The 16,751-nt window shown below is 42.7% G+C and overlaps 1 protein-coding gene across 1 annotated transcript in view; it reads left to right on the top strand.

The window, feature by feature from the left end:
- Window positions 1-16,751, top strand: part of DSCAM (Down syndrome cell adhesion molecule) — an 849,899-nt gene that overhangs the window by 776,240 nt on the left and 56,908 nt on the right. The window contains exons 23-27 of the mRNA XM_011954055.1: window positions 1,242-1,405; window positions 2,979-3,077; window positions 6,653-6,841; window positions 8,020-8,310; window positions 11,987-12,163. Of these exons, the coding sequence (XP_011809445.1) occupies window positions 1,242-1,405; window positions 2,979-3,077; window positions 6,653-6,841; window positions 8,020-8,310; window positions 11,987-12,163 (920 nt within the window). The remainder of the gene's footprint in view (window positions 1-1,241; window positions 1,406-2,978; window positions 3,078-6,652; window positions 6,842-8,019; window positions 8,311-11,986; window positions 12,164-16,751) is intronic.

Here is a 16,751-nt window from a genome sequence, read left to right as displayed (position 1 = left end):
GCTTTAGCACTGAAAGGGTCTGATTTATTGTATCAACCCTCTGTTAATTCAGAGCCTTTTAATTCATGAGAGAATGCTTGCAAGGAAAATAGTCGAACCAACTCAATTACTGTGGACGTTTGCTGTACCCTCTCAGATAAATTGTCCATGTAACTGAGATGAATGTACCCAAGGTTATTGTGTGACTTAACACCTATGTCTTCTTCTTTAAAGATAGCAAACTAACCATAACTCAAATACCCTGAGAAAGGACTTAAGAAATGGAGTACCTTAGGACTTTGCTAATTTAAAATCTGGTTCTCCATACTCAATAGTAATTATTAAAATAATAGGAGCCAAGATAGAGGGAGAGAGTGAGTGAGATGTGGTCTGTCCATATAACTTTTTAAAGTGCTTTATCTCTATTTGGGAGAATAAATTAGGATATAAGTAAAGGATTGAAAATTCATTTATGAGCATAGAAATGTGATATAATGGATTCAGAAGAATACCTATTTTCAAGCAAAAGCACTTAGAAGGCATAAACTATAGAAATAATGGCTTGGTGTAGTGACCAAAGTGTAGAAATAATAATGGCTTGGTTTAGTGACCATTTTTCTCATGCATTTAAAGTCGGTTCATCCAAATGAAATATGTAGCTCCCAAGGTCAAGCCGGCATTCTGCCTTTTGTGGGAATGACCCCAGAGGACTGAACAGTCTGCCCCCGGAGCAGTGGTTATGGTGGCCACGCAGTTCTTTTTATACTGGGGTAAACTCATCACCCTCTTGAGATATCACATGTCATTTTTCATGCCAAAATCATGAATAATTGGGACTTTCAGTGAATCTAAAAATGCTCCCAAGGTTTAGTTCCCCCTATATGATTTGTTCACACTGGCGCTTCTGCCTACAGAAGAAATTCCCAGAGTTGCCAAAATGAGGAGGTCTCCAGTGCCCACAGAATGGAGTAAAGAAGGACCCATCAGTCTCTGGCATGGGTGAGAAGCCCATTGACTTGAGCCAGAATCTGGGCCCTTGACGCAGATCTCGTCTTCAACATAACATTTTTTACAAAGGAAACCTTCAGCTACACAGCTATTGTTTTCATTATGTGATCATATTTAGTTCTTTCATAATGCAAGAAATATGAAGCTTTCAAATGCGTTGTTTGCTTCACAGAGAGTCTTTATGCTTTTCCCCAACCTCAGCTAATTTGGATTGTAATTTCTTTAATCTGTGCATTTTTCTTCCTGTGAGGCAGTAACGGGACACCCAGTCTAGTAACGATTGATGGGCGGAGGAGCATCTTTAGCAACGGAAGCTTCATTATTCGCACGGTGAAGGCAGAAGACTCTGGCTATTACAGCTGCATCGCCAATAACAACTGGGGATCTGATGAAATTATTTTAAACTTACAAGTACAAGGTACAACATTTGAGGACTCTTTTTAATGATATCTTTTACATGTACACTTTGTATGCAAAGGGTAACATTGAACAAATTTTAAAATCAGCCCTTGTAAAGAGCTAATCTCTGTTTTCATATTGCAGAAAACAACCACATGTTCATTTTGCAAAATATTATTAAACAAATCAAAGAAAATAAAAAGCATTCACAACCTCAGAAATGCCAAGATACAAAACATCTTTGCATACAGAATGCCTGGTCTCTTTTTCCTTGATGCGTGCATGTCTAAAAAAGTCCTTCTTAATTTCCATTAATTGCACTGTTTACATATGTGTAAGTGTATCCCCAGAAAACAAACAAAAAACAAGTCTGAATTGTGGTCTTTTTCGTATGCTAATTAACTCAATTTTTATTTGCAGTGTACTTTATAAAATGACAGCGGCTGGAGCTCTAACTAGATTTCTATAATATTTAGCTATGCATTTAATACTAAGTATTTTTGTTGATATCATACACAAAATATGCGCAACTTCAAAAGATTGTCATATTAAAATTTTGTGTAAATCCCAATCAATAACTGATTGGGTTCAGATTTGTATGCACAGCAATATTTTATTAGTAGAAAAATCAAAGTGTGTGCCTCTTTGGATTTAGGTGTTGTCACATTAATAGATTACAGCAAGTAAAAGTAAAATCAATACTGTTCTCAGTGGGATGGAAGGAAAGGAAAAGGACTATATTTCTAAAAATACTGCAAAATTGATCTTGAATTTCAAGTTAATTGAAGTCAGGATAATTCGAGGGCATTTTGGAAGACAGGCACTATATTATGACTCTAAAGAGATAGGCCAATATATCAGGCTTCTCTCAGAGGAAAAGAGAAGGGAATTTTATACGAAGCTTTATATGAAGCTTTCTATATGATTTGGATAACCTGATTCTGAATTTCTTTAGTGTTTCTGTCCTCAGAACTGGTCCAGACTTATTTACCAGTATGTATTCTACAAGCCTTGTAAGAGAGACCAGTTCATGTTCTGCAGTTCCAAGGCCTGCTTTTGATTTTCAGAGGGGTGTGTGTATGTGTGTGTGTGTGTTGCATCTTGGAGGAATAGCTTAGAAAGTGAAGATTTTTCCAATTCTTTTTCCCACTAGCTACTTTTCCTCCTTCCCCTTTCCCATCCTGAGAAGAACAGAACTGCTAAGTGGATGCCATTTATCTTTTTCCATTTAAATTTCATGGCTGAAATTCATAGTAAAATGAGGCATGTATACTTAGTAAGTTTAAAGAAGATTTCAATTAGTGATGAATAACTCAGACAGTCAAGGAACTAGTGAGGAAATGCGTTAGATATGAATCCAAGAAGAAATGTGGCTGATTTTTTAAAAAAATAATAGATTCACTCTGTTCTATCTCTTTAGCCCAGGATATCAACTAAATAGACATTTTGACAGAAGTGAATTGCTTATTTTGGCAATCTAAAACACTTATTTAATAAGTGGCTGTTAAAAATGAGTTGGTAAATGACTGTTCAGGAAAATTAAAGATGTGAAAAAACTAATTCGTGTTTTCTAAAAACTGTTTCCTCTCTAGTTCCACCAGATCAGCCTCGGCTTACAGTCTCCAAGACCACGTCTTCCTCCATCACCCTTTCTTGGCTCCCTGGAGACAATGGGGGCAGCTCCATCAGAGGTAATAAGATAGAGATTGTCCACAATAGTTGATTAATTGTGTGATCCACATGCCAATAAGTGACACATCTTCAGCAAATGACTGGTATATGTTAGTTATTCTCCCCAAAAAATACATACAAACAGTCCCTCCATAACCTATGACAGAAACCATACATCTATTTTTAGGATATTTGTTGAAACTCAAATCATTCATCCAAGGATGCTTATTCACAGAGTGAAATATCAACAGTTGCAAGAAAGAAAGAAAAAAGAAATTTGGACATCTCTTTTTTGAGATTCTAAATACTGTTTCTTTTTTATTTTGTCAACACAATGTCATTCATTTATGTAACCATACGTACTGTCCTGACTTAGAAAGTAATAAAAGACAGAAGACCTAAAGTGTACATGTAAAACAATCTATTTGCACAAAGCCTTTGCAATTAGTTCATAGTTGAGGTATATAAACAAGGTTTTGTTTTTTTGAGATGGAGTCTCACTCTGTCACCCAGGCTGGAGTGCAATGGCACTATCTCGGCTCACTGCAACCTCCGCCTCTCCAGTTCAAGGGATTCTTCTGCCTCAACCTCCCAAGTAGCTGGGATTACAGACACGCACCACTGTGCCCAGCTAGTTTTTGTATTTTTACTAGAGACGGGGTTTTGCCACATTGGCCAGGCTGGTCTCGAACTCCTGACCTCAGGTGATCTGCCCACCTCGGCCTCCCAAAGTACTGGGATTACAGGCGTGAGCCGCCACACGCGGCCTAAATGAGGTTTATATGGAAGGAGTGAGCATGATCGTTCTAGTGTAGGTGGAGTTAAGCTAGAGACAGAAGATACACAGGAAAGAGGGCCTGAGCCATAAAAGAGGTCCCAGGGCTGGGGAGAGAGAATAGGGGCTTAGACTTCCTAAGGCAGAGAACACCCTTTCTTCTGAGAGAGAATGAAGGCTGGGAAGTAAACCGGAAGTCAGGAGCATTTCAGAGTGACTTTGGTGGTGTGCTGAATCAGCTCCTTCCGGCTCCAAGAGTGAAGTGCCCCATCCCTTCCCAGCTTTGCACTCAGTAGCCACAGCCATCCTAAGAACATTCCCTCACCATGGAAATCAGAAATGCTACAAATAAGAGCCTTTTTCCTCCTCTCCAAGAACCAGTTGTTAGACTTTTATCAGCATTCCAGTGGGTGAAGGGAAAACCTTTCTTTCTTTTCATTTTTTTTTTTTCAGGAAAGAAAAGGTGATTTTTTTTTAAACAGTGGTGAGGATGTGTCTGTGGATTTGAGGATCATGGGATAGGTTTATAACAGCTGCCTCGTGGAATGCACAGGGAGTCATTAATAGATGAACAAAGTCATTGCCAAGAAGCTACAAGGATCCAGCTGCAGATCTGCAGCACAAATTGTAGGAGTCATAATTATCACAGTTTAATGACTTTCTCTTCTGTTTTGTTTTGTTTTGTTTTGTTTTGTTTGAGATGGAGTCTCACTCTGTCACCCAGGCTGGAGTGCAGCGGCGTGATCTAGGCTCACTGCAACCTCCGCCTTCTGGATTCAAGTGATTCTCCTGCCTCAGCCTCCCACGTAGCTGGGACTACAGGCATGCGTCACCACATCCAGCTGATTTTTCGTATTTTTAGGAGAGACGGGGTTTCACCATGTTAGCCAGGATGGTCTCAATCTCCTGACTTCGTGATTCACATGCCTTGGCCTCCCAAAGTGCTGGGATTACAGTCCTGAGCCACCACGCTTGGCCTAATGACTTTCTTAAATGATTCTGGACAGCTGGGAAGAAAAGTGGATCACAGATTACCAGTAACATAAGCATGGCCAGAAGTCTAAAGAGTGGGAGAAACTAGGCTCCTTGTTGAAATAGCCTACCAAAGGTTCCAGGCTGACTAGAGAACCTTCTTGTAGGAAAAAAATGGGGGGCACCTGGGGATGGGCTCGAGGAACCCTGGGCTTTAGGCTCAAATGAAATGAGGCTTGGATTCTGCAAGTGTGAGAGCATGGGAGAGGTAGAATAAGAAGGGTGTCAGAGTACAGGGTCCTCGGGATGAAGCCAGTTTTAGTGAGGGAGAGTTTCCAAGACAATGATAACCCAACATTCCTGAAACACCATAGTGGCCAAAGCCATTGCCATCATCAGGAGGTGTCGTAAGTTGTGTGCCCACACTGATGGACACTGATGGCACTGAGGATGATAGCAGGGGACGGGGAACTATACAGGCCTATCACCAAGGATTAGAGGAGTTTTTTGAGGTGACTTCAAGGGTGGAAAGTGGGAGGAAAGCAGAATCCCTATAATGTGTAGGGCGGCTGGAATACAGGCTGGGATGTGGCTGGGAACAGGTGCACAGATATCACCTGTCAGATACTGAAGGAGCTTTGCGGAGGTCAGATGAGGAACACAAAGGGTCAGGAAGGAGCAGGGACCCTATGGCTACAGAAGTCCAGTGGGGAGGGAAGCCTGAAAGGAGTAGGGAAGACACTGGCCGTGACCTCGGAAGGAGGCATCAGAGATGAGTGATCGCCATGTGAGGGGTGTGGAAATCAGCAAACCTGCCCATTTGGGTTTAGGAGACACTGTAGTGTGCAGAGGAAAAAAATGCTTTGTTTTTATTAAAATGGAGCTCCACAGGACAGGAATAGAAGGTACCAAGCCGTTGTTGCAAAGACACCATATTCCAGGCCACTAGCCAGGGGGGAGAAGGAACATGGCTGTAGATAACAGGGATTAAGGAGCTAACAGGAAGAATATTTCAGCATTCACGGGGGTGAAGAGCATAGGCTTCAGACTGACTGAAGGGTCTGTGTCCTCCTTTCTGCACTTGGGACTCACCACTTAGCTGCTCTGGATCTCAGTGTGGGAGAGTCATCACTGTTCCATAGAGTTGCAGAAATCCTGTAAGCAAAGGGCTTAGGACAGGGCTTGGCATGGAGTGAGTGTTCAAGAGTGGACAGTCATTGTTAGTAGTTGTAAAAGTAGAGGCAGTGGTCCTGTGGAGGAATGAATTGTTGGAGGAATTTTTCAAACTAAAGAGAAGCCAGGTTACTGTCAGAATATTGGGGTGGCTGTAAGACTTGGAGCTGTTTCTCCTAGTGTCTATGGACTGTGAGACCAGGAGTGCATGAGGAGTGAGGCAGTTGAGGAAATCTCTGCTCCCATTGATAACGTGTCCCTTTCCCAGAGATTCAGGTCTTGCAAAAATAACTCAGCTTCGGCCTACGTCTGCACTCAAGGATTCAGGCACATAAGATCTGAGGGGCAGATACTTAGCAACTTAATATTCCCTGCTGCCCAATATGGCTTTTAGAAGAGAATGAGCAGAAAAGTGGTTTAATTTTGACCACACTATCCAGCAATACTTTGCAGTGATAATGTCTGGTGTGGCCCAAATGACTCACTAATCAATACGTCATGGCGCTTCTCCCAGGCTGGGTTAAATTTCCTGGAATCAGAAAGAGTGAAAACGTGCCTTCTGAAGATTCTTCAGTTCTGAGAACGTTCATTCTATTACCCACACAAAATGCAAACGTCAACCCACTTCCCATAGAAAGCAAACAGTGCTATGTGACTCTTTCTTATTCTCTGCAGGATACATACTGCAGTACTCTGAGGACAACAGTGAGCAGTGGGGGAGTTTTCCAATCAGCCCCAGCGAACGTTCCTACCGCTTGGAAAATCTCAAATGTGGGACTTGGTATAAGTTCACACTGACAGCCCAAAATGGAGTGGGCCCAGGGCGTATAAGTGAAATCATAGAAGCAAAGACCTTAGGAAAAGGTAGGTATGCCTTCTCGTCGCTTCTAAATATCCTCCATTTTCCCAGCCAGAAGGGGAGATTGGAATCATAAAAGATCCATCATGTTTTATGTTTATGTGTTTGAACTTTGTCATTCCTCAAATGGCTTCAGCAGTGCCACAGCATAATGAGAGGGACAGCTGGACCTTCCAGAGTGTTCTGGTCCTCTCTTTTATTGTTTCATTTGCAGTTAAAGAGAAGAATGTCGTTTGAAAATCAAGAGTGTTGTGAACGTGAGGTGCCAAGGCTGTACAGCCATGAAGCGTGACACTGGCCCTCTCAGCCGTTTTGAGGCACCATTCTCCCTCAGCCAGCCCATACCCCCACCTTCCTATCATTTCCACTTTGCTGCATAGCCCCTGCTTTTCAGAGGGAAAATGATGGGTAAATTGTTAACACTTCAAAATGAGTTGCATTTTTTTTTTAATCTAAAATGTGGACTTTCAAGGAGATGAACCCCAAAGACATGATATTCAGAGAAAGAGGTTTTGTCCCAGGAACCCCAGAAGGAAGGAGGGGTGATGCAGCTCTGTGTGAGCATAGGAAGAAGGTGAGGAGATGTCTCTGCAGGCTTCCCTCCCATGGGAGTCCTATCAGGTGGGGTGGGGTCAGATGGCAGGAGAGTGAGTAATGAGATGGCAAGGGTATTATTTGTGCCCGGTGCCACAGTTTTGAGTAACAAGTGGTAAGAGATCAAATGATCTGGGATTGATTTATGCAGAAATATATCCATTAGGTCCCCGGTCTCCAAGACCAAGTGTTTAGTTGTGGAGGAAAATCTGTTGGTGCTTCCCAAATCCAACTCTGTCTTCTCTTGAGTCAGATTCATCACATGAGGATGGAAAAAGGTCAGCCCAGCACACTGCAGCGCAAACCACAGAAGGAAACCCATACGTGAACGTCGCATTGTTCTTTAGGGAACTCTAAGATACCCCAAAATAACCTCCGCCCGTGCAATTTTCCCTCATACACCCAGGTTGGAGAAAGCCTGTTGGTCCATAAAGTCTCTATTAACGCGACAAGTTGCCAGTGCCTGTGAGCCAGACTTGGACTGAGCTCCTGGCCTCGCTGGAGGAAGCAGTCTGAGGGAAATGCGTGAAGGTGCTGATGGCCTCCCCATGTGTCCTGTCAGCTGACCTCCATGTGCCTTCTCCCGCAGAGCCCCAGTTCTCAAAGGAGCAGGAGCTGTTTGCCAGCATCAACACCACGCGCGTGAGGCTGAACCTCATTGGCTGGAATGACGGCGGCTGCCCCATCACCTCCTTCACACTGGAGTACAGGCCCTTTGGGACCACAGTTTGGACCACAGCTCAGAGGACCTCTCTCTCCAAGTCCTACATCCTGTATGACCTGCAGGAAGCCACCTGGTATGAGCTGCAGATGCGGGTGTGCAACAGCGCTGGCTGCGCGGAGAAGCAGGCCAACTTCGCTACGCTCAACTACGATGGCAGTAAGCTGGCTGGCTTCATGGCTCTCCTGTTTGTGTCTTGGGGAATGTGCACGTGGGCCCTGCCCCTTTCCCATCAAACATCATCTTTGCCATAGTGTGTGACCAGTGCCCATGGAGCCCATTAGGCTTTGGGGATTCAGTGAACTCTGTCTGGGGCTCCCTAGTTCGTTATATCCAGATGACCATCACTGTGTGTCCAGAAATAAGAGACTTAAATGAAATGAGGCTTGGATTCTGCAAGTGTGAGAGCATAGGAGAGATAGAATAAGAAGGGTGTCAGAGCGCAGGGTCCTCGGGGAGAAGCCAGTTTTAGTGAGGGAGAGTTTCCAAGACAAAGATAACCCAGCATTCCTGAAACACAGCAGTGGCCAAAGCCGTTGCCATCATCAGGAGGTGTCATAAGTTGTATACCCACACTGATGGACACTGATGGAGTCTCAGTGGGGAGTCATGGGGCAGGAGTGATCTCTCTCAGGGCTGAAGGACTCTTGACCATGTGGTTCTGTGCTTGTGTTGTTGTCTATGAGCTAACATTGCTTTTGTTGTCTCCCACCCCTTTCCCCACCTCATCCCAATCCACATAACAACTTTCTTTTTTGCACTCATTATGCCCTTAAACTGCATGTGCAAAAACAATTTTCCATGGTAAAGGAGCTTATGTTAGTCTCTGGGCAGGAGCAGGGTCACCGATGGAAATAGGATAATAGAAATCCATGAACACGTGCGCACACACAAACTCACACACACTTGCCACTTGCATTTACTTTCCAAAAACTAGGTGAGGTGTCTCTTGACATTAGTTAACCAAAAATAAATGGTTGAAAATCTCACTCATTTTTTCTAGTATCAAGGGCCATTTATTGCTAACTGAACAAATGCTAAGCCCAACGAAGCTGAAAGGGAGCGTGTCCTTGACTGTAACTTAGTAGGGGAACTTTAGAAGGTCTCGGTAGCAGTGCGTTGATGCTGATTTCTCACTAGGGGAACAGCAAGGATTGAGTTAGGTGCTCTAGTTGCAAGGTAAAAACGGCAGCAATGCATCAGGATGAATTGGAACTCTAGCGCAAGTCTCCTCAGAGTCTTCTACTCATCTTCTGTTGGTCAAGCTACACCACAGTGTTGAATGACTTAACCAAGAAACACCGAAACCCTTTATTGACAGTTAGCCAAACCAAGACCAAGTTGGAATTACTCCTCCACCTGTGGGTGATGCTTTGTGAGGAGACACCTTTCAATGAAGCCACTCAAAACTAAGGGCTGTAAAAATTAGACAGAGGCAACCCATGAAAAGCATTAGCCCTTGAAGAGAAAGGTTGCTCTCTGGAAGAGTGATTCTTCCTCTACTTCGTGCATTTGGGAGGCCGCTTTATTAAAGCTCCAGCAAGTAGCTCTTTGGAGCACAGTTTATGCCATCCTAAGAAGAGCGGCTGTGAACCTAAGGACCCACAGAAATGACCACAAGGAGCTAATGTAATGAGGTGAAGTTGCCTGGGATTTGCATCTGACCAATTTCTCCTATAATGTCTGGATGGCTCAGAACTGGCTCTTCCTGCTTTGCACACAAAGCAGACCTACCCCAAATCTCCTCTCCAAGGTCATTTTTCCACAACACCCTCCTCCGCCAGAGCCCAGGGTCTTCCTGGCACTTCTGGCCTGGGTCTCAGGGCTGTAGGAAGACCTTGAGCTTATAGAAAGCTCTTCTAGTGTTGGTTACACCAGCCGGGGTCCCTAGCCTCTGCAGGGACTCTGTCCTATGGCCCCAGAATAGCCTATGCCCTCCCAGACAACAACTTGTCTCTTCAACGGCTGATGCTTTTCATGGGCTGCCTCTCTCTAATTTCATAGCCCTCTCTTGAGTGACTTCATTCAAAGGTGTCCCCATCACAAAGCATCACCCACAGGCAGAGAAGAACTTCCAAGCTGGCCTCTTCCCATAATGTGGCTGAATTATTTGATCTTCAGACACTTTGGTTAGCATTTAAGGGTTCACCAAAATCCTCTGTTAACCAGTACACATTTGAGTAGTAAGTATCTTTTTTGCTTTAGATCATTGTCTTGCAATATTCACTCTCTGGTCCCCAGCTTCTCTATAATATGTGCAGATGCCTGGGCACCCAGCTTAAATGTGCACACTGATGATATGCTCACAGCTCATGATTTAATTAGAAACTACTCATGTGTAGAATTTGAAACTGTGATTCTAATTCACAAAGTGCTCTGTGGATTTTAAATGTTTGTCTTCTAAGAAAACATACCATTTTCTCACTTTAAGATCCTAAATTTTGAAAAATCCTGCAAGCTACCTTTACATTTTGGAAATATGAAATTACTTTATGACAGTAAGAAATAAGACTGCATATTTATATTTTCCTTGAAAGAGATTACAGATTTCTTTGGACCAAACTTATGAATAGATAGCTTTAATGTCTCTATTGTCACATGTGCCTGAAGAACTTTCTCATCTTGAGAAAACCAAGATGTTCAGCCTACATTCGTATCACTCAGGTTTCAGAGTCCTCCATTTATTGATCTCACTCTTTCTTCTGCCATTTCCTTAGCCAAATGTTTCTGCTTGTCCTTGTGTTGTCTTGGTTTTGCAGACCCATCCTTATGGGCATCCTGTAAGTGCCTCTTCCCTGAATTTCTAAGCATTTGGAGACTTGGGTTTTCACAAAAACACTTTAAAGTTGGAAAAACAGTCTTCTTGGCTTTCGCGGAGATCTCAGAGGAACAAGGATTCCGTTATCCCTGCTCTGCTTACTAAATGCAGGATAAAGACCATTTTGCTCGGAGAGAAATTGTATTATTTTTGCATTCTCTTTTCCTGAAGTGCTGACTTTCTGGCCCTTGCTGTATATGGAAAGTGCAGTGGGGTGGAGCATCTTACATAATGGAGGGTAGCAAAATACATATCCCATAAAAGGTGGATGCCCGTGTTTAGATCTCTGCATCCATTGTACTGAGCATCTGGATAGAAGGCAGCTTAAGATAGCTCAGAATTCATTTTTCATCAGTGTTTCCTTATAACTCGAAATAATCTGGATTTTGTAGCACTATTGAATAATGCCTGATCAAAAGTAGGCTCCTTTAGAAACCTAGATGGGTCCCCTTTGAAAAGTTGTCTGTAGCTTTTGTACTCTCAAATGGCAGCTGTTGAAGTAGATTTGGTCTTACACCTGTGACAGAAGCCCACAAATAACCTAATCACAAGGGATTTGAGCTTTATGCGGGTGTTTCTAGGACCCTCTCCCTGCACACGCGCTTCTGTCCATTTGCCCAGCCTTTTGTTCATTCTTTGATGTGCAGTTTTTTCAAGTAGTCTCTATCAATTGTACTGTGGGTGACAGTCAAGGGAACACTTAATTCTGGGTAGATGCATGTGGCTTTTGTCAACACTGAGCCTGGGCCTCATGCTTTCAAGTGCCTGCGCTCAGTAGTGTGTCGCAAAAGGAAGTCCTTTTCAAACGTGCGCTATAGAATAAGTTGGAAATTCAGGCAGAGGGAGGGAAATAAATACGAAAATAAGTTAACCAGGGCCTAGAGAAAGAGTTCTTTTCATTTTTCATCACCTCTGACACCCTAGGATCACACCGCGATTTTTATAACCTGTCATCTCTAAAAGCTCCACCATGCCGTCTTCATTAATAGCCATCTAACACCGTGGCCCTGCTTTCAGGTACAATTCCTCCACTCATTAAATCAGTTGTCCAAAGCGAAGAAGGGCTGACGACCAACGAGGGGCTCAAGATGCTGGTGACCATCTCCTGTATCCTGGTGGGGGTCTTGCTGCTGTTCGTGCTCCTGCTGGTTGTGCGGAGGAGGCGGCGGGAGCAGAGGCTGAAGAGGCTGCGAGGTAGGTCTAGACCCTGCTGTCCACCTCCGCATGTCCCCTGCTGCTCTGCAGCCACCGGGAGAGATGCCAGCTGGAGAACAAACCTCAAAAGGGAGTGACTCTTCCCTCTCTGACCCAGGTCCCCCCACTGCCTGGTTCTCTGACATTCCTTCAGCGACACTGCAGAGCCTCAGGGAAGAACAATAAGAATGTTCCTAGCTCGGTCAGAAATCAGGTGAAAACCAGCCTGTCCCCTAAATCCTAGCTGTTGGTCGGCAAGGAAAATTAATTTTTTAACTCGAGTCTCTTTAATTTTCAATGGGTCCAGCAAAGCCATCAATTATGGCTTTCTATGAAAAGATCTATCAGATTTGCTCCAGGAATGAGAATTATTTGACTGACTGGAAGTGGAAATTGAGGGCTTGGGGTACTGGCGAAGCATTGTGAAGCAGACGACACATGCCATCCCAAATTAGAAATGGGAGCTGAAGCCTGGTGTAAGAGTTTCACTCTAATGAAGCAAAAAAATAATGAAGGCTGGAGAAGCCAGGCCAGATGAGCTCCATTGTGAACAGACACCATGATTATAATGTCCAGCCCCATGTCGTTCTGTGTGATGAGGCTGTTCTCAGTTTCTGGCCAAGAGCCCTTACTTGCCCTTGCTCTGCAATGTGAGGACAAGGAGTTATTTCAAATATGAAACTGTGCAGAAATGTTCCCAGGTCTTTTGCTCTTTACTGGTGAGGGTATTTAACCAAGCCACTTTTTCGGTAAAGTGCATCACAAGGTATTTTCATTTTAATATCAGTGTAGTGTGGGATACTGCTATGCAGCATCCTGTGTATGTTTCAAAGTTATGTTCAAAATACAAATCTGGAAGCACTCTCTCCTCCAAACATATCCCAAACTTTACTGATACATTTAGAAAACAATGACCCCTTCTGTAAATACTTAATTTGACCATAATCCACTTAGAGCAGAGAACGTGGTAATATTTTCACCTGTCTTCACTTATCCAAAGCACCCCTTTTTATGGAATTCTAGTACATTTTACTATCAACTTGCTTTTGCTCTGCCAACAAGTTACAATTCCAAAGTACATTGTACTTCATCTGTACAATTAAGAATCTGTCCATGTAAATCTCCTGCAGCCCAATAATTCAGGTAAACATCAGTCTCCTTGAAATGTTCTTTCTCAATCGTGCGAACCAATTATCTTTTAATTTTGCAGACGTTACTTGAGTGAATGCTAGGTGCTTAATATACAAAGATGAAAAGAAAGAGCTTTCTGAACTCTAGGTTTAAGGTAGGAGGTAGGCCCATAAGCAGCTACCAGTAAAAGAACAAAACTGTCATGAATACAGAAATAGGGCTTCAAAGAAGGCCTACATCAGTGAAAAAGAAGGACAAATTAATCCCAAGTGGAGAGGGAAAGGGAGGCTACCTCAGTGCTAAGTAAAATAGAACTACAAGTGTATAACACAGCCCATTATGGTGAGAAGTTCCATGCAACATGGACCGTGTTGAATTCCATTCAGTTCATGAGTGTTCATCACTAAAATACAAAAAGGATGTTTTCAAAACCCTTGTTTACGGTGGCCTGGACTTTAGGAGAATTGTTATGAGATACCAAGGGTGTCTGTCCTGGTTACCGTTGGATAACTATGTCTAACTACTTGCATTTAGAAGGCTATACGTTGTCTGTATGACAGTTCTAAAAACCAATAGTAAATATTTCTTATTAATGATTTTGATTTAATCACAAGAGTTAAGCATCTAGGTAATGCTTCTCATCAGTCTACACCCTCTGCCAAATTCACCTTGTCTTCTTTTCCCTGACTCCTATCACTCTCCATCCTTCCCAGCTATTATTTTATTTTTCCTATTTACCTTTGAGCTTGAGCACCCCAGCAGTGCATTTCCTGTCGCTGAGAGTGCTTCCAGATAAAGGTGCTGTGGACTGTTAGTGAGGCCTTTGGGTTGAAATGATGACCCATGCATCCTGTATTTGTATTCTTAGTAGTTCCTTGTGATTTAATTATTGCTGTACAAGGGCTCTCTCCAGAAAACATCCTGGGGCTGGCGTTTTAATTGTTGGCCTCTCTGCTTCTAGACACCAGTGTTTTGCAGTTGGGCTCGGTAAAGACAGCAGTCCATCACCTCGGAGAACATGGCCTTTCATTCCCCAGAAACAGTTTTGTTTTCTTTGTTCTGGGGAAAAGGTAAATCCAACACAAAGGTTTCAGTAGGAAGAAAGTAAGTGCTGGGGCAAAGATTCCTAAGAGAGGTTAAGGAGCAAAGGAGTTCAGAAAAGTAGCTTGCCGTGGCACAAAGGTATCTGCAGTTCCACATTTTGTACATGGCTAACAAAGGTTTTCAAATCAAGAATCTGACAAGAGGGCAGTCAGGATGCCAAGGATTGGGTACACAATTTCATACCACTTCTGAATGGCAAGTTTTCATGTAGACACGCTGCAATAAATTCAATTTGACAAACCACTGTAGATTATCTACCAGGTGCAAGATGGAACCTTTTTTTAAACTATGGGTAACATTTGCTTGTTGACCATTTCTATTTGATCACAAGAGTTTAGCTAGGTCCTAGAGAGAGAAGAGATTTCTAAGACTCTGGGAACTATAAAAGGTGACATTGTAGTGGCAGTGGGTCAAGACTCGCAAGGGGCAGACTCATTTCTGTAACTGTGCAAAGCACTGCCATAAAAGGACAGCGCCAGAGGTGAGGGTCGTAAAGGGGAATCGATGAAAGGTCAGGCCTTGCCCCAGAAAGACCTTTGTTTCTTAGCCCTGCAGGGCCCTGAAATGTTCATTAATAATACAAAGTATTTTCAACTCACTCATGGAGGGAAATTGCAGCTGCAGAGTTTGAAGGAATAGGTGCCTATATATTAAATATCCGGATTGCGTTAGTCGAATCACCCAATTACAAGCAAACCCACATGAGGTACAGACTCTGTGCCTGTGGAAGAATAAGTTTAAATATAGTTGCAGACTCTATAGACAGAGTATTTTGATTGTCAAAAGTAAGGACAACATTTCTAGTGACATGTCAGCATTGCCTGAGTAACCATCTATCAGGATCAAAAATGGAAATAAGGAGATTTGAATTATAGAAAAATATTATAGGGATCCCCAGTGGATTAGAGTGATTAGGTGAGATCAATTTTATATGGTTGAAATTGATCACATTTTTCAATTGCTAGAAACTACAAAATGTTTTTAAGCTGAGTATGTTTTACTGTATAGACAAGTAACCTAGTTAGATGAATATAATATGATGTTCGTTTATGTAAAATTTTAGAAAGAAAGAAAGAAAGAAAATGGGACTCTAGCAGTGTAGTCAACCTATATTCTCTCTTCCTGAGTGCTTTACTAATTTTAGAGCATAGCGACCTCCTAAACTCTAAATTGCCTGCAAGTGCCCACATTTTAAAAAAATCTATAACCTCATCCAAGAGTTCAGGAGCCGCATTTTGCTTTTAATGGTGCCCTGGTTTTTCTTCAACTTCTAGATCCTTTGAAGTGCAAGGTTATAGAGTGAGTCACTGGTTGGGCCTGAGATGCAGGCAGCCCCAACCTTATAAAATGTGATCCCATGTCCAGTGATCAACTCCAATCTTTCTAAAAGCCTCCTCCTTTGGTATGCATTTATGCAAGAAAGCACAAGCTAACTCGGCACCAGTTAGCGTGCGTCAACCTGCAGGACTTCAAATAAGCTAAAGATAAAAATCAGTGACGGATGTCACATTTGACCATGCTTTTGGGGCAAAGTGTCTTGCTTCTCTTGAATGGAAATGTGTTTATTATTTTAAAGATGCTTTGAAATGGATTGTTACAAAACTGATCCATTCTGGAAGACCGTTCCCAAAGAGGATCTGGGTTCATGGTGCTATGCAGGTAGATCAAGGGGTAGGTTATGAGGAATCATTGTTATTTTATGAGTTCTAACAAGACATTTATCTGTTCTGCAAATGAGCCCAAAGCTCCCCTCATTTGGAAAACCAAAAGGTAACCTGAACTTTGCTAAGCTAAAGCAGGAATGTGCATCCAGGAGCCTAGTGACACTTAGACTTGAGACAGACTCAAAGTCTTAACAGATGCCCCAGCACTAATGCATAAAGCCACCCTAAATGTGGGAAGCCCACATTGTTAATGAATTAGTAGCACACATGCACCCTAGAGATTTCATTGCCAAGTGTGGCTAAGATGGCATTAGAAGCCTGTACCCTGAAACTCTTTAGTTCTGTGCTTTGTGTCTTTCTTTCTTTCTTTCTTTCTTTCTTTCTTTCTTTCTTTCTTTCTTTCTTTCTTTCTTTCTTTCTCTCTCTCTCTCTCTCTTTCTTTCTTTCTTTCTTTCTTTCTTTCTTTCTTTCTTTCTTTCTTTCTCTCTCTCTCTCTCTCTCTTTCTTTCTTTCTCTTTCTTTTTCTCTCTGTCTTTCTTTCTTTCTGTCTTTCTTTTTCTTTTTCTTTCTTCCTTTCCGTTCCTTTCCTTTCCCTTCCCTTCCCTTCTCTTCCTTTCCCTTCCCTTCCCTTCCTTTCCCTTCCTTTCCCTTCCTTTCCCTTCCCTTCTCTTCCTTTCCCTTCCCTTCCC

Source organism: Colobus angolensis, unplaced genomic scaffold (assembly GCF_000951035.1).
Source record: "Colobus angolensis palliatus isolate OR3802 unplaced genomic scaffold, Cang.pa_1.0 Scaffold38, whole genome shotgun sequence".
NCBI classification, from domain to species: domain Eukaryota; kingdom Metazoa; phylum Chordata; class Mammalia; order Primates; family Cercopithecidae; genus Colobus; species Colobus angolensis.
The sequence above is the reverse complement of the archived record's forward strand: the minus strand, read 5'-3'. Positions and strand labels throughout refer to the sequence as shown.